Source organism: Osmia bicornis, chromosome 1, assembly GCF_907164935.1.
Source record: "Osmia bicornis bicornis chromosome 1, iOsmBic2.1, whole genome shotgun sequence".
Taxonomy (NCBI): Eukaryota; Metazoa; Arthropoda; class Insecta; order Hymenoptera; family Megachilidae; genus Osmia; species Osmia bicornis.
Window position 1 is genome coordinate 6,607,761 of NC_060216.1, and position 19,077 is coordinate 6,626,837.

The following is a 19,077-nucleotide window of genomic DNA, read 5'->3' on the forward strand; positions in this document are numbered from 1 at the left end:
TAACGGAACGGTAACTCGTCAAATATCAATCGATTCTTTTAAGAAGTTCATTAATAAGCTTTGTAAATTAATCACCGGCTCGTGTCGAGCGAAATTTAATTTCCAAACTCATTTTCATGGCAAATATCAACTTGACGGAGAGCCGTCTAGCGTGTTCTTTTGATTGAAATCGAAATTCGATTGCCGAGCAAAAAAGAAAGTTGCTCTACAACGCGACGTGAGAAAAGATTCATTCTTCTGTCATCCTTCCCGCCTCGATTTCCATTAACAGCAATATGTATGGTAATCCAACTACGAATAAAGTTTGATAAATGTTGCTGTCTAAAAGTGTTATACAGCGAGTTCCATAAGAAATTATCAACACTTTCGAACACTTCTGTTAATAATCGATAGAATTATTCTCTTAAATATTGACTTTTCCCCATAAAACATTTTGCGCAAAAAGCACTTGAATCTCGTTCGAACGAGAAAAACAGTTCGAATGAAAAAGAACTTGTTCTGAAAATTTTCCAAATCGAAGAGCGGAATGTTCAGAAAAATGGCAACTTTAAAACACCTCTAACATGAAATGTATCACGATAAGATACACGTATGCGATCGCATGAAAAAGGGTCGTGTTTCTGTTATCTAATGATTCTACCAGTATCTGTGCACCAGTTGCTTTTAACTGAGATTTATCACGCCATTATCTTCTCGTTGCGACGAGAAAACAGCAAAACCATTCGGTCCTGATAAAAACAAAATATTCACGGCGCTCTTTCACGATCCCTGATAAATTGCGGTCGCTCATTTGCAAATGAAGGTTACTCGTTCTTGCAAATATTCAACGATCCCGTTTCAAGGCTAAGATCGTGACATTGCAAACAATTTGTTGCCTTCGTTTGATATTCGTGATAATTCAGACCGTTTTTGTTTATCGATCATTTTTGATTAAAAAAAAAAGGACCTAAAATTTTGAAAGAATAATAAAGTGTAGTTTGATTCTGATAATCGTTTAAATTGTTACAGAAAGGAAAGGTCGAGCCTGGTGGAACTGTCTGGGAAATGAAATTAAGAAGAGAAAAATGGAGACACTTCGCTACTATTCGAAGACATTTTCTAACGAGAAGAAACGACTTTATAAATCGGGTTGGAAGCTCGGTAATACAGTGCTGGTCTCTGTTCTACTTTCATTCGGTAAGGAAACACTAAATTTCTTCTTCACGTTTCTCTGGGGGGCTTTAGAATTTCGTTTAGACTCAAGGACTAATTAGTGACGAATAAATAGAAATCGATAAGTGGAGGAGAAAGAAACATTCCTCGAGTGTGTTGGAAAACACTCTTCCTTGCTGAAAATAGAGGGACGATTTTACAAATTGGATTGTAAGATGTAATTCGATGGAGGCGTTGCTTTTTCTTCGAAACAAAAGAACCCTCTTCCCTGTTTCTACAAGGAGCTGTTATACCCTAAAATCTTACCCTGTTTGAACGCGGTTCTAACAAAGCTTCCTCTCTAATACGGACACAATAAACATTAAAGAAACCCCATTAGATCTGGCGCGGCTGTTGTTTACTTATACTACTTAATACGTGAAAAATTCGTCAATAATTATTTCATACACGTTCAGGTTATTATTAATAACCTGTGAACGTTTATACAAAGATAAGCATTTATAAAATATCTTCTCTGACAAGCAGCTTGAAAATATTACTTCATTTTCCACATTTTTGACATTATAACATTTTATTTAATTTTCGACGTACGTAACTTTGCACAACATGAAGTATTACGTTGATATACGTGCACATTAAAAAAAAACTACACGAAAATTTCGTGCACTCAAAGCGCCTCATTTTCATATAACCGAGCCAACTTTTGTAAAGTGCAAGCCAGCCTCGTAAAATTGCGAATTTCGCTAAATGAAACGAAACGAACCAACGATTCAACCAGTGATGAATATTGGTTAGCCGATGTTTGAACAAAAGGTAAATGTCGCATGATTTACATACAACAACGCGAAGTGTAAATTACATCCTCTACTCATTACGTTGTGAAGTTCGTGGCAACGAACGAATTTCGTCTCGCGTTGGCGTAGTACCGCGAATTTCTCTTAACAAGTTGCTTTTACTTAACGCAAAGTAAAACAACTACTATAGATTCTAGACCTAAGTGTATAGAGTTTCGACCGGAACAATTAATTATAACAGCAGTTTTCATACACAGTTTCTACTATACATATTTACTATTCTGCAGTACGGGTTCTCTGTTTGCGAATCTCTTCGTTATGAAAAGCAACTATAATTGCCTCCTACAAAGCTATTCTTCTATTCGAAAGGTCACTGTTGGTGTCCTGAATTCTTTCAATATTAAAACTCTTTAGTCAAACAATTAAATTTTCTTGTTCAACCCTTGGGTGAGCTACCCCGTTCTGTGTTTCCTTTATGAATATTGTACGTTCTTGTGAAAATATCGCGAAACCATTTCGAATTATACAAGAAATTTGAAGTGTTAATGGTTCAAATCATCGTGGACGGTTTAACAGCTTTAAATTACAGTTATCGAGGATAGAATCGATTCTGCTAAAAGCTCGTTTGATTAACCGGTTCATTATCAAGGACCGTCGCTCGCGAAATTACAGAAGGGTGCTCTTTTTTATGCCCGCTAATCTTATATTCGTTCGATTCGCGATAGAGGTGTTAAAATTGCAAGAGTGTGTTTTATTTCGTTCAAAGTATTATCACCGTGAAAATGCTAACCTTTGAATTAAACATTATGTCGTGTATTTATAATTCCTCGTTTTCCGAATCACGAGGCTATTAATGATGGCTAACAGTATAATTGCATTCGCGAAATGTGAACGTTCGCCTGAAGGGAAGCGGTTGCGTGGAATCAATTTACAATGGTCGAGTTCACAATGAGCCATTGTTAGCATCCGGTCGAACTTCGAATTAAGTTCATGTTGAGAATACCACCACTGGTCTTATTTAGCTTGAAGATCAACACTCAACTACCTAGCTCTCTCTAATTATACGTATTTTCCTGTTAAAACATTTATCTTAGAAGACAAGAAATACCCTAGGAAAATATTTTTTCGAGCAGTTTTGAAAATCTTTTTACGTACAGATACGAAAGTAGATTTTACATTATCCCTGAAAACGGAAAAACAGTTTAATCCCATGGAAGACGGTACAGTTTAAATGGCGTTTTAATGATACCATTTCACTGGAATCCAACCTTTTCCAAGATGTAAAACCGCAACTATATTGTTCTCGCAAGCGGACACGGGAAGACCTTCGAAATCCTGTTGCATTATGCGCCTCGACGTCTCGAAGACGGTAAATTCATTTTAACGACATGGACGTGCAAACAGGTAAAATTAAGAGAAACTCGTTAAACCTCTGCTGAAGGACAGGTCGACTACAAAATGGTGAGCAAAGCAGAGCACACCTGCGTCTAATCAATTCAATTAAAATGGATTCCAAATGCTGTACCATGCAAATTTATGTTTCCCGATACGATCGGTAGAATTTGAATTTTAACGCTTTCGCGAAGCAATTGGTTGGCATGTATCTTTTCGCAACCCTGGCAAACCCGTATGCCCTCGAGTATTCCATAAATATGACTGTTTATGCAATATCACGAGAGTAAACATTTCTTCTTTTCCTTGAGCATTCTAAATGCCACGCAAAGCGTAAAAAACCCGCACAAATTTAATGAGACATTCAGGAAATGTTTAAGCAATCTGAAGCTTTTGTCGCGTTTGTAGTGAGAAATTCTTTGTGCATGAGGTTGTTTAATACGTTCTATAACGCGTGGCTTATAACATCAGAAACGCGTACGAAACAGTAGTATAAGTCAATATTCGAAAACAGTAGTATAAGTCAACGTTTATGCAGCCTGCATTACCCTAGGATACATACTTCGTTCTTCTTTGTTATTACTTTACATATTTGTACTTATTTGAGGAACATTTTGTTTTCCATTTCAAAAGCCATATGCTGAGAATCTAACTACAAAATTAGGCTTTCAATTATGAAATACTGTGACCTCTTTGTGTAGGTTCAGTTCTAAAAATTGAAAGGAATATCATAAATAAAAATATTTTAAACAAAGGTCGGTTTCCACAAAATAAAAGAATTGTATGTAAAGAAAAAAAGATCCTACAGAGCTGAGTATCATCTTTCAGAATATCTCTCTGCCACTAAGGGTGTCATTCGAGGATATAAACATTTCAGAATCATTGCAATTGTTACAGACTTCTCGGTTAAAAGACTGGAATAAACAAATCCTTTGACAGGAAACATTTGTCCGGATACTTAGACACGTACACACAGACAGAGAAGTAGAGGAAAACGTGACTACGTGAATAATGTACAACCTTTTCTTCAAAGAGCCTCCAGTCGAGATTAAAGAAAAAATAAATAAAAATGGAATACTTCTTCTGTTCAGTCAAAGCACAGAAGGTGTAAAACTACTGCGGGCATTGAGGATTTTTGGTTGTATTTTTTGTAATTAAACGAAAGATTTGAAAGAAGAGATTGCGATCGGGAAGTGCGGTTGATAAAGTGATTGAAATGAAGCGAATAATTAATTAGGTTTGCTGATTAAACTTTCCTGTTTGCTCTTTCATATTCCTCGTTGCATTCGAGTGGAATAGCTGCGAGGGCGAGAAATAACCTCGTGTCTAATTTTATCGAGCCCCGAAGCGTATAGTTATCGATAAAAATGCAGAAAGATTGGACAGGTTGAAATTTCTCGGCAAGATTTAAACCCTTCCTGTCTAAGATTTTAACGATCGTCCGGGTTCACCGCTCTTCTTCTGCGTGCACACACAACCTCCCGGCAATTTCTCTGTTTCTATCTTTTACATATTTTACGGAAGAACATCGATCCAGTTGGTCGAATCTGCGTGTCTTTCCAGGCTGGAATCGAACGATGGGTTACTTAAAAATATTAGCTTGTACTATATGGTACACTTTTACGCTCTTTCTCTGTTTGATGTACATACCAAGTAAAATATTGAAGCAATATCTGAATATTATGAAAAAACCTTTTCTTGTTACAATCTTCTCAGTTTTTGAGTAAATACATTATGTATGGAACTTTTTTCGTTATGTAACTTTTTGAAACTTACATAAGACGAGATGTCCAAGATGAATTCCTACTTTACTTTTGATCGCTTCTTAAAATTCACTCTTTCCAGATCTTTGTGCATCTTAGAGTTCTTTGTTTATAAAACATGAAAAACCGTGAAAAATGTATACATAGTCACTACGAACTTTTGACATACTTACTGGAGGACTATTTCAACTTTAAACAGAAGCAACATAAATTAAAGTCGATCTAAATGCTCTAGTAATCCCGAACCTTGAATACAATACCTACTTTTAGTATAGAACTCGTCTTTCATATCTCCTTTTATTTATTACGAAAGCTTCGTCGATGTAGTTTTTTTATCCAATCGAGTTCGATTTCTCGAACCTGTGGAATTATTTGTTCGTAATCATTCAACCAACGATAGCGGGTTGCGGGATCAATGATTCGTGTTTGCGTATTTTTATTCGAAGCAATTTTTAAAGCCAATTGTTGTGAGGTTTCGGCGGTTCGAGTTTTATTTTTTATGAAACATTCGATTCCAGACGAAATTATTCGGTGTATGTTCGCATGAAATTGTGCCAAGGTTTCGCATGGGGATTCATAGCGAATGAAAAATGTCGTGAAATACGAAAAAATCGTCCTCCATCGGGAAGGAGGGCTTTTAAACATTCCAAAAACTCTCTTTGATTCGTGAAATTTTATCTCGCTGGAGGCCGAGTTCCCAGCATGAGAAACTTTGAGAACAGAAGGATTGCGTGTCGGCCGAGGAAAGGGAGAACGAAAGTAAATCAATTAACCTACGACCTACTGAATTTGACCGTACAGATTGTGGAGAATTCGTAAGTGGTGCGAAAACAACAAAAATGTTCATCATCAGATAGAATAACGACATTTATTTGATTTAATTACTTCAGACGGAAATTTGGAAAATTGATATCAATTATGAAGGGTATAAAAAGGGATATATTTTGTTACATCAACAGAACAATACCACATTGATCATTAAGAAATATATATATATTAATAATGAAAATTTTCTAAAGCAGTCAATAAAATTTTTTAAGTGTCATCATTGCAATTGCAAGGAAAAGGAAATTATCAAAGGGGACCGTCTAAAATCGAGGAAGAAATTGATTGAATTTCCTGAGAATCATCAGGGAATCGTGGGCTAAGGTCGAACCTACAATCACAGGGCGTATCAGTGAGCGTCTCCGTTCTGCGCGTCACGCTATTCGCTGGCCGAGCTGGGGGGTGCGTTCAGTCTGCTTCGAGCCGCGACTGCGAGAACTTGTATCACGGATCGTGCGTCTCACCGAAAACAAACTTTGGCTTAATCCGTCCCTGAGAACGAATGAAAGTCAATCGAAGATTATAAATTCAATCGAAGCTACATCAGTTTTAGTTTGATAAATTGTCTTGAGAAGACGATCGTGTGCTCCGGTTCGCGCCTCTTTGAACAGAAAACTACTTTGACATATGATACCGACGGAAAAGCGGGAAACCTCGCGATCCTATTCCTTGGTCGACATGAATACTACACCACCTTTTCTCCGTGTTGAGGTAAGTCGATTCTCTTTCTTCTTCGTGTTATTGCTCGTTTCTGTAAAAAACTTCTGGTGTAACTGACACGCGAGGTAGTCGATCATACTCTATTCACTCAAGAATCGGAGGTAACGACAACGAAATATTTTTAGTGCGTTTTATACTTCTTTTGGATGCATTTTTATGTAAATTTATGGTTGAAACTTATTGAAAAGCTTCAGAAGATTCATTGATAGTGTACGTCTTCATGTACGCCTTCCATCTCTTTTGATTCTTCGAACCATAGATATACTATAGGATAGCCACAATGAAAATAGCTATGTGATATGTATTTTTCTAAATTTTCAGTGGCCCTACAATAAAATTTTCATGGGATTAAACGCGAATTTTAGTCATAATTAAACCAGCCATTTTTCGGTGGCCGATGAAAGTGTATAGCATCTAAAGCGGCTAAACGAAAAGAGCTAAATGCCTCGGCTTATAATTATGCCTCGTGCGCAGGACGGTTCATTTTAAAGACGTTTGTAAACAGAGAGGAAGAAGAACTTCTTGGACGTTGACCCTATTCTTGGTGTGCTCACAAAAGCCTTGTCCCAATTGCATTAATTTTCATTTGTAGAACATGTTCGTCGCTCGAGCTTCAACCGAAAATCCAGGCTTTTTCGTGACAGGAATAAAGATTTCGTGCTCCAAAGTGGGTCAAAAACGTGAAATTTTGAAACGATCTGTAGCATGAGATAAATATTTGATTGTGAAATTGAAATTTTTGCAATTTCATTAATGGTGGAGAATTCTTCGTTCGCGATAAAAATTGGAAAGGCAGATGTATTTTCACCGGGTATTGGCCTATTTATACGCAAAGAAATTATGAAATTTCACATGTATTGTCGGTATTACAAGAGAACCGAATTCTGTTTAATGGAACAAATTGAAAAATATTGCTGTAACGAGAAGTATTTAATATGATATCGATGAATTTTTCTTTTTTCTTTTTTAAAGGATGCATTAATCGTTACGAAAGTGAATTAATTGGTCTCTCGAATGTATTCAATCCTTTCATAATTAAAACGTTGAAACTTCACAGAAATTACTTAACGAAACGTAGAGTTAAAGTTCCAACGACGAAGACACGAAAGGTATAATTTTCTGAAAAGGCTACTGACTTTTCCATACATTCGTTTTGCAGTAGGTTTTCAAGCGACTCAATTAATTCAATTTTTTGTCGTTTCATCGTTGAAATGTACAGAATCTGAGCCGTCGGTATTCATGTAACGTCATAAAACATGCACTCGTGACCTACGACAAATTATACTAAAAGGTTTCCGTGATATCACTAGGTTTTCATAATATTTTCTCCCTAATATCACCTTTACCTCTTTTGTGTTGCGAGATTATTTTACATAGTTATATTTTTTCTTAAGTATTTACCCTTAATCTCCTAGTTTCTGACAAATGACAATCACGATGTTAATGAACTAAAAGTTCAGGTTCTAAATTTTGTCGAAGTTTGAACAATTTTGAATTTCCGTTTGAAAGTTTCAGTTTAGTTCACTTGCTAATGTTTGTCAAGAAACTTTGGACTCTCTTTAGCTTCCATTCATCTTCACTAAGAGTGTGCATTGGTACCATGAAATGGATTCGTAATAAGTTTAAAATTTAGCTACATTTAATTACAGTAGAAATTTAGACCATTCACACTGGGGATAATTTGAACTTTATATACATATCAGTCAACTAGGAAATGAATTTAGTTTCCTATTTTCCAGTCTGGAAAATAAGTCCAACTTTCATATTTCACAAAATTTAATTACAAACTTTCGTACGGCTTCTGAATTCAAGTAATTTTAGTACGACAAAAAAAAATATTTTTAATCGATTTCAACAGTTACAGAATATTCCGTTGTAGGAGTATAATGAGTTAATAATTCACATCACCTAGTGTCTTTCTAGGTATGGCTATTTCTACTGTGGCGCTTAAAGTGTTGACGTAGTGGAAATCAAATACCAAGAATTGATTTTTCAAAAAATATAGCCACCAAATTTTTTTCCTACGATTAAAACTGTCGTCTCGAAGAGAACACACTTTTCGTGTGACATTTGAAAAAGGAAACTTTAGAATCGACGAAAGAACGGTCGTAAACCAGACGGTGCTATTCACCAACCCGTCTCGAGTTAAATCCTTCCTTTCGCGTCTCCGAATACAACGTCTGACACGTGAAATGCTTTAACTACTGCGGCAGCACAGTGTTTCAGAACGATTCGTCACAGCTGCTTGCGTCCAGTCGGGTCTGACATAAAATAAATGCATTAAGTTCTATTTTTGTTGTGGCACATCGATCGTGAAACGCGATGTTCTACAGTGTCTGTCACCTATCGCATTTACGAACTGAAAACTGTAATCGTCGAGCGGAGAAAATCAATTTTTCGAGCATTCCCTCATTTCGAAGTCGATCGGACTGATATTCGCGACTGAAACACAACGTTAAACCCTATTTCGTGATCAATCAATTCGATACTTTTAATTATACGTGATGTGTGAAAGTGATACTTGTGAGTATACTCGAATAAGTATATATATTTTGAAGGACATTTTCTCACTGCCGAAATTCCTACCAGATCCTGAGAATATTATGTAAACTTCATAGAAGAAAGAGTCCTGACGAGTTTGCTGATACGATTACCCTGTCCGTTTAGCCGGGACGTTATTAACATAATTGTATTTGTCAGCACCTCGCAGAAAGTGCCTATCTTCTCTCGGCCTGTTGTTACGAAAGATTGCTTTAAATTGAACGTCCCTAATGGAAGGTTATTTTTCTTTTGAAATTTTCTGCTGAAAGGAAACTGTTGCTCCTCCTCCAGCAATATTGTTCCTTACATATTATGCGTCGCCTTTAAAAAATACATACAAAGTTCGAAAAATTTAATACCAAAGCATTAAATTTTGAAATTTATAGTCTTCTGGACATCAAATGTAATGCAAATGCAAATGTGGACTATTGTACTTTTTTATAGTATGCTAGTGCGATATTACCTATAGAAACGTCGAAAAAAAATGCAACGTACCAAGATTAGTATTATAAACGACCATCATTTTCATATGAATGCTCTGTACGGATCAAAGCCACTTTAGAGTCGTACTGTATACCAACTTAAATAAACGACGAACGTGGAGTTATTTGTAAACCATACAATACTAGTAGAATGCGTAATAGTAGTACAGGATTAACGTCGGTCGGATTAACGTTGTATAACTCGAGCTATCCATCTGAGTTTCTAAACAATTCGAAACTGAATGGCGAGTGGCTAGAAGAGGCACAATGTGTTTGACTTTACTCAAGACTATCATTTCTACACCGTGGATGTTTCATTTCGTCCGGGCATGAATAAAATAACAAAAGGAGGACACCGATTGTTTTTCTGATTAATGGTGTTTGAGAAAGTAAATCGTCAACGTAGAATTACCTTTTTTGAGAAAATCACTCTATCAATTAATTTTCAATCTTAAGCTTCCATCGCGTTATAATAGTGCTGCTGTTTAAGATTTTATTCCTTTTTTTGTTATTTAATCGTGTTAAATTAAACGGCGACCCATGGTAAAGGTTCTTTTGAATTTTCCACGATGAAATGAAATACATTAAGTATCGTCTAAGGAAATGTGATCGAATTAACGGTATATTAATTCACGCGTTCATCTGTACAATAATTCGAACCGAAATGTGCAGTCGATGGTTTGATTAGAATCACCCATAATACGATGGTGCATTCCGATATCCAGCATTCATGCAAATAAATAGTGCTTGCATCAGTATGAAATTCTTTCATCCTTTCAAAGAATTAAAGCCATTGACGTAAAATTAAACGAACGCGTTTTAATGATTTTTACGGGGATACCTCGCATCTCTGAATCGTTGAATTTTCGTTCGAAAAAAGAGAACAGCTTTTGGATGTTGAACAGATGAAGCTTTGGTCGATTGCCTATAGCCTTTATCCATACACATCTACATTCAACCTTCCTCGTACGATTGTCACAAATATTCTCTTTTCCCGGATAAATACCCGATAACGTGGAGACAGGTGGACGTCAGCGTATTTACCTGAACATTTTGATTTCTGAACTGTCCAAACCAGACAGTCTGTGAATCGTCTGATACTACTGTACGAACGATTCAAATAGAAACGAAAAATTTGAATTCGAATTTCGTTCTATTCTATCCATCGTTCTTTCAATTCTGCCCACTTGGATGATTATCCAGTCGAAAGCATAGAGGCGGGTAGGAAAGCTATCAGTTTCGTCTCGGCTTTATCTCAGATCCAAAGGTAGCTTTCGTTTTTGTTGTGAAAATGACGTCCAGCGTGTGGTACGATGATATTCTTGTTATGCCTATTTCCGTTCTTCCTTTCAGTCGTCGAAAATATCCACAAAGAGGGTGATAATCGGTGATTTCATTCCTATTTCGTTTTTACACACGTCATGCGTTGATTTTTTTATCGCGGCAGACAACACTCTTCAATTTGGTTCTTCAAAGTTTGGAAATCATTTATCCCTGTGTATTAATATGCAATCTTCTTCTAATTATTCTGGAATAGAAGTTAAGATTTCCGTCGAAAATCCCCGTTTCCATAAGGTCATTGAAATAAATTTTCCATCAGATAGAAGTAGGTAGTCATCCTACGTTCTCGCTTTCCTCCAGAGTATCCTCGTCTCTTCGGGTTTCATTTCTTGCGCAATTTCCTCGCAGCGGACGACGAAGAATATCCTTGACATTGTAATCCTACGTTAATGATCATTTTGTCCTTGAAAATTGAAGGTCTCGATCGATAGCTGCTCTTTAATTGTCCAGTTTCACATTTATCTTCATCCGAACAATAAATTTCAAATTAGAAGTCAGCAATGGATTAATTTGCGTAGTTACAGTTTGTTAACGAGGGTTGAAGAGACACGTTCACGCAATTTCTACGCGCAATATTCGTTCTCGTCTGGCTGACGCACATTTATCTTTGCCTAAAAGAACTAGAAAAATCTGTCTTCCAAAGGAGAATTGAGAAAAATCTTAGCGAACATCAGACGCTGCTATTCTTTCCAGAATTGGCCCGAATTCCGTCCCATTAAATCTCATCGCACCTCTCTGAAGCAGCACAGATGGAAACAAATAGATGTCAGGGAGGAAAATTGGGGAAATTTGTGGGTTGAAAGGCTGAGAGGACAGGCAGGAAAATCAAGAAAGGATTGCCACTGTTTTTACGAGCTAATCAAAATGGTATTTTCCGAGAGTTCGACTATATTTCAAAGGTATTAGTTTCATTAGGAGTTTGATAGGTCGTTTAGATTGAGTGTTAAGGATCGTATGTGTATGATACAAGTGTATTTGCAGGATGATAATTTAATCTTTGACAGAGCTTGAAATTAATTCACAACCCATAAATCCGGGAATAAATTAATGTTACGTCATTGAAAATTAAATGAATCTTGCCTCTTTGTTTATTTACCATGCGCTCGTTGTTGCATTAAATTTCCATTAGTTGTAATTCCTTCTTCCATAATTTTAATCATTATTTGTCTCTATGGAAACATGAAACATTCAAAGAAAATTGGTTCTCGTTGATAATATTAATTCATGTCTTAATATCATGTATCGAAATAAGTTATTGGAACAGGTGTATCGACTTTGAAAGCTAAGAATTTCATTCTCCCTCGTATTGCAATTATCAGTTAATGGATCTCGTCATTCAACCGGCACACGTTCCATTTCGTGTGCTATTGCACTTTTGCATGCCATCAATTTCATTTGCTATAAAAGTATTCTATTTTACCGCGAGTGTGCTGCTATTTTGTGATTCTTATAGAACGATATCCTATCTAGATATTACAAGGTACACGTACACGTAAAATATCAAACTATTGTCAAATATAACGACGAGGTACAAGCAATAACTACAGTTTGATTTATCGTAAAATCGAATCGTTATTCCCAAATTGAATGGCTGATAGCAAAATCTCATTAAGTTTTGACCAAAGAGCGACATCGATGAAAATGGAAATTTCATCCAGCTCTATGTCCGTGGAAGTGTATGACAACCTGAAACACTTTGCACGATGTTTAATTATTAATGCGATTCTTCAGCGAGCCACGTTTATCCAAGATGACGACGGTATATATCATTCTTCAAACCGACAACAGCTTGTTCTTCGCACTTTTGATTTAAGATCATGGCAAAGTTTCTCTCAAGGTAGCCACAATTCCAAGAACACGTTCGTTTCACTGCTCTTCACTTTCATCCCCAGTGCATGAAACTTTAACGTTAAAATGGTTAATTGACGACTCGAAAATTACCGGAGAACTCTTTTCCATATCGCTGATAATAAATTGAACGTGTCTAACCAACAGTTTGTTGAGTCGAATCATCATTGGTAGCGACGATCAAAGTGAAATAAAAAAACAAAAAACAGGGTACTTGATCGACAACGAGAAACATCGTCTGCATTCCGTTTGCAAAACCCTGTTCGAGACGTGCCTTTTATACTTCAATTTACTATTCACGATCCGGCGTGAAATTGCATGAATAATGGAACCGAAATTCCGTTTTTCGTCTCGCCATTATTTTCGGCGCATTATATTTCAGTGGAAACCAAATCGAAGTGGCTATATTTAGCGGGCGTTGTTTGAATTGAAGTTTTTCAACCGCACCATCCATCTTCGTTCAATTTTTATTCGACTTCTGACGTTTCATTCAATCATCTTGGTATCAGGAGTTGTCTCAAGCCGAGTTTACACGCTGCTGTAATTTACACCAACTGATTTACGCTTAAAACTTCAGTTTATACAATTGTTTTAGTTTGCTAATTAATTTTACTTGGATAAGGTCCGGAATATATTGCTTCGTCGACAGTATCTCTGTCGTTTTTTGTTGTACAAGGTATCTAAGTTTTGCTGTAGTTTGTGTAATTAAAACGAAACAGAGCAAAAATGAAGAAAAGAGTGTTTTTTTAAAGGAAAATTCGTTCATTCGAACTTGATCAATTTCACTAAATTTCATGCAGGCTTTCCCAGCAAATGGAAGGATAACCCGCAACGCTCGTATCTTCTACTGTCGAGACAGAGTCAAGCTTGGATAGAGCAAATCTTACGGGACGATCGTTCACTGTCTGATAGCTGAGAGATAACGCGTGACACCGGAGCTTTGCTTCTCGGGAAATTACATTCCCCACCGGCTATCGGATTTTTAATAACTCAGCCCAGTCAGCAATCAAGCTTCGCAGAGGGTGCACGGTCGATCGTAATTAATGTACGCGTATTGGATCCATGATTCGCGTTAATCGAACGGAAGTTGCCTGAAGTATGTTGTATTATTTTCATTGTGATATGAAGGAAAGTAGAATTTCGTTTGAACTCGTCAAACATTCTCACGATATAGGACTTTTTTTTTAAGCACCTCCAAGTTTTTTTGCAGAAGCAAGAAAAATTAGCGAATTCAAAGAGAAAGGTTGGAGAAGATATGAATATTAAATTACTATCTACTCGCTCATTAGGCGACAGTTTTTACTAATTAATGAATCGTTTTTGTTCTCTTCAACAGTCACGCAAATGACATTAATCATACTCTGTTATAACCAGAGCTTTTCCCGAGCGTACGCTTCCTTCTTGCTCGATTGTGTTAATCCTCTCGCTGTTAAACGAGGCATGTAAACGTCGTACACGGTGGAAGGGTTAAAATTCTAAAATCGAAAAATGGCACAGTTCGACGTGCACGTATCTGGGTCGTTTTAATGGAAGGCAGTTTATTACATGGCTGGCGTGTCCTGTGCCCTGCGGGAAATTGAGTCGATACTGTTGATTATTTTTGCCACACTAATTGTACGTATGAAAGATCGCGTTTCGTGCCTGCGGACATTTTGCATGGTCGAATAAAAATATTTCGACGAAGAAGCAAACTCTGTTGATTAGATTGTCGCTTAAAACTTTGGCATAAAGTCTCGTTATCGGTACCGTTTCCTCTTACTGGTTCCATTGCGTTCCTATCCCTTGAACGTGATCCACGAGCCCTTAATTGCAGGAAACTTTTGATGTAACTTTGCAAGAAAATAAACAGAGTGGATTGAAGGCAATATAATTTTATTATTCATTGAACGACGTCTAATTCTTGTAAAGCATAACAGTGTGTCGCACTATACACGGTATTTTCTACTGTGCCATCAACATTTTAATTTCCGCGTTAGAAATTCCATTAAACAGTAATTCAATTTTTAATAAGTGTTTTTGCTCTTCTTTTCGCGTGTTTTGTGACCTAACTACTGCTCTTGTTGTTTACGTACAAGGACAGAAGGGTCTACGTTAAATTTTCTCTATCAAATGACGAGGAACTTCTTCCTTTAGCCCTTTCATCGGCTAAAATAAATCTAATTTGTACCCAAGAGTACATCAAAGCGTCAAATTGAATCATTTGCAGCGTACACTATATTCCTTTCGATGATCTTCCATTTTCGTTTATTTGCAGGGATGAGAAAATGCCCCAATGATGCTGCATCGAAGCACCTCGTCGCGACGCTCTAGGGCATCGCGGAATATGACGAATCTCAGCTACACGTCGACGATCGCTGGACCAAGAGGACGACGTGCTAGCGTCGCGACCGACAGACCAATTGATTTACCTCAAACAAGTCCACGCGGAACGATGGAGCGATCACCTCGAGGCAGTTTCGTGCCCGACATCGCTCTCGACACCGAAAACGATTACGAGGTTGTTCATAATTGACCCTTTGATCCTTTCCAATGCGTTTCCTCCGTTACTCAACTCGTAACAAGTTGAACGGACAATAATCCCCTTTCCCCATATTTAACGCGTTGATACAGGAAACAACATATATATGAAATCGAATTCCGCGTCGGTCTTGTTACGGTATCTCGACTGACGCAGTGCCTGCGGTCGCAAAATACGTATTGATATAGTGACAGGGGTCGGGTAATACGAATTGACATTCACACATCGACTTTTCTGAACCACACTCGATACACGGTAGAACTTCGATAGTTGCGCGAAAAGGGGATTGAAAACGCACGCGAGCCTCAAAGTTTGTCAATTAATCAATCAGTTCCATGAAATCTCCTGTTTATAACCTGTATAGTAAAGCGTGTTGCTTTAGTGAAATTTTAAGAAAATCCTCCTGAAATTATCCTACAGCTAATCCTAGGAATTATCCTAATGCTATCCTACATCAAAAGACGTCTACATTTATTTTATTTCTCTTCCGTCGGGGCCTTTCAGAGCACCACCCACAGGACCTTACCGGACCGAGACCAGTACGGATCACGAAATATGCTGAACCAAAAAATAAGTCGCAGCCCACGCAATTCTTTGGTGCCTGACGATTACTACAGAGGTCCCCGGAACGGAGGACGCAGCCCTCGAAACAGTTTGGTCCCCGATCAAGGATTAGCACCGGACATGTTGTACGGTTCGCGACATTCCTTGGTCCCGGAAGCTCCATTGAGTCCCAGAAACTCACTGGTACCGGATATTACGCACAACAGAAGCCCGCGCAACAGTATCGCTCCCTTGACCGGTTCAAGAACCTCCTTGTTATCGGAAAATGGAAATCAAATTCCTAGCCGCAGTCCTCGCCACTCTTTGGTACCAAGTTCGTCCAGAAGCCCTCGCGGAAGTATCACAAACATGGAACTGGTAGATCGTAGTCCTCAGAGAAGTCCACGAGGTTCGATCGCCTCGGAATGCATGAATCAAAGCCCAAGAAACTCGATCGCTCCGTATGAGCAGGTGCACAGGTCATCGCGCGGGAGCATTGGTATGAACGATGTACACAGAGGATCGATCAGTGCTAACGAGGATGAGACAAGGAGTCCGCGAAGGAGCATCAATCCTGATATTATTGATAGAACCCCCAGAGGCAGCTTCGATGGCTTGCCAGAGAGGAGGACCACAAAGGCGACCCTGATGACACAAGATCCGAGAAGGGCTTCGGCTGATCAAGGTAAGAACGCATGTGGTTGATTTACTGATGCGATCGGATATTAGATGATTTTATAACATTAATTTTGTGCATAATAACACGATGGAATTCTATCCAATTCAGTTTGTATATCCAATTTGTATATAAGAAATTGCCTTATCTCCAGTCGGTCCATTACTACGGCCACGTTCTGCAGGATAATTCGTTAATGCGATAACAGTATTTCACAGAAATGTTAAACGTGTTATATTAGTAAACGGATTAATTTCAGCAATCAGTAGAAGGATATAAAGTAGTTAAATTCCATGTAGCCTTGGTACTGAGAGTGTAAAACGGTGCGGCGGGATTTTCTAATTTTCGAAATAGTGGACGATAATACCATTTACCATGATGGTTGTATTTTTGAGGATATTAGACACCCGGTGGAGCATAGTCATCTCTGAAACGGTATTATCACGGTGAACGTGTATGCACGTATATGGAAGTTGGCAAGGGAGTTGAATTTTATCCGCAACACGCGTCGCATCGCAAATATTAAAATCGTTCGCACGTATAAATCCGTTCGTGACCCAGTCACTGGTACCGCTCTCTGCTCAACGACATAATTAATTGTGTTAATGCTCTCTGATCTATTTCGAGCTAATAAGGATCAATGTATCGGTCGGATACGATTTAATCTTGTCCGTTCGTATCTTGGGAATCTGTGGCAATTCGATGCTCGTTATCGTTCGATCTAACCTGATACGTCGTCTCAAGAGGGTTGTAAATTTCATTCGTTCCACCGATCAGTTTCAAAGATCTTACACCACGGTTTTACGAACGATCCACGGAACGCCAGTTGAACCTGATAACATATGATTGATTGGCTCAGATTAATATCAGATTTGATATCTTCATCCGATATACAGAGCGCACCAAGGAGAACTAGTATGACATAATATAGAATAATTGTAATTATTCAAAAATACGACCATTTCATTTTTCAATTTAAATCATCCACTTACCAGCTTAATATTAATGGTTTTTGAACTTGTTTTTCATTACTTTTCAAAGTACATATTTTTTGGTTAAACAATGCCTTCTCCATCGTCATTGAAAATTGGTCAGAAATAGAATTCGAGATCCATCAACGATTTCTCGTTTTCAATTAAGGAGTGGCGTATGTAAAAAAAGAGGAAACGAATGAAGGGATGACATGTCATCGATTAATAATTTACAGAATGTTGTTTATTACCAACTTGTAGGCGTGCTCTCAGAATAACCCAATAAATAGAAAGGTTGCGAGGGCAACGCGAGACAAAACTTCGTTACTCGAGAATACTCAACAAAGTCGATAAAATTGTCGATGCGTTAAGCATTACTGCGACGTGCTTGCTCCTCTCCCGTTTCCGTGGTAATCGACTCTTTTCCGCGAGAACAGATCAGGGATTCGTAAATTGAAAACGTAGAATTTATCAGCACGGAAGCGAGACACCAGTAAGTAAGCTCGTAGGGAGGAGAAAAATTAATAACCGGATTTCGTCGAGTAATCCGTGCCGTATCTTTGAAAACGACTCGCTGGAAAGAAGCATACGTGTTTCGAGTGGAATTATTTCTGTTCTTGGAACCTCATGGTCCAGATTACTTCATAAATCTCTTTGTACTTAATTTTACAAATGCATATCACATTTAATCGTTAAAAGGACTGAATAGATTTACCGAAGTACGCAAACACTTTTAAAATGACCCGATATTTCATGTTTTTTTCAACGGTATGAAAAACTTACTGGAAGGAATTAAAGGGGATCGTTTTTCTGACGGCTTGTCTCAATTTGTAGCGTGTTACTTTTATCGAAGACTTTGTAACACAATACACCACGATCCACAAAAGCTAGGTTGTAAAAAAGGATGCTGGTAAAAAAGGCAAATGGTTTCGAAAGATTCAATTTATTTTTTGTTCTTTTTGTTCTTTATCACTTTTTGCCATGGATGTTGATATAACTGATATACATTGAATCAGTAAAAACTTTCTTTATTATTTGAATTGTCTGAGTCCATGGTTTAATGATTGACCCTTATACCGTACTGATAAAGTGCTGTTTGATAGCACGCGAAAGCTATTTTGGGTGTAATTAAAGGATCCCCTAACGAGTTGGTGAATTGTTGTTTGCACAGGCATGAATGGCAGTAAAAACTCCTCCCCTTGCCGACTGAAGGAGATAAACTCCGGAAGCGTAAAGTCTGGCGGAAGCACGGTCCACATCAACCTAGGATGCGGGCCAAGCACTTTCGAGGATTCAAGACGAGCCAGTAGCTCCGTCTCTCAGGTATGAAATATTTCTTATACAAGTAAAATGTAAAACAAATTTTAACAATTATTATTGTAAAGCGATCGAACGTATTCGATGCAAAATAGGAATAGAACCGTCTTATTTCTCTCTAATCCGTTTCTATCGTTTCCCATTTTCCACAGTAATTTGTTGCACCAAAGATAAACGTTTTCGCTGTTCATCCG

General features: G+C 37.7%; 1 protein-coding gene across 7 annotated transcripts in view; it reads left to right on the plus strand.

Moving 5' to 3' along the window:
• LOC114881767 overlaps positions 1-19,077 on the plus strand; it is a 38,295-nt gene that overhangs the window by 6,179 nt on the left and 13,039 nt on the right. For 5 of the 7 annotated variants that reach the window (XR_003790325.2, XM_029198631.2, XM_029198656.2 and 2 more), the window contains 4 exons: positions 1,009-1,176; positions 15,113-15,355; positions 15,881-16,604; positions 18,738-18,889. Coding sequence is in view for 6 of the 7 variants with exons in the window: in XM_029198631.2 (XP_029054464.1) it covers positions 15,131-15,355; positions 15,881-16,604; positions 18,738-18,889 (1,101 nt within the window). In the remaining variant the exon portion in view is untranslated. Of the gene's footprint in view, positions 1-1,008; positions 1,177-6,363; positions 6,638-9,096; positions 9,170-15,112; positions 15,356-15,880; positions 16,605-18,737; positions 18,890-19,077 lie in introns of those variants that run through there. The other 2 variants (XM_029198638.2, XM_029198646.2) reach the window with 2 other exon arrangements.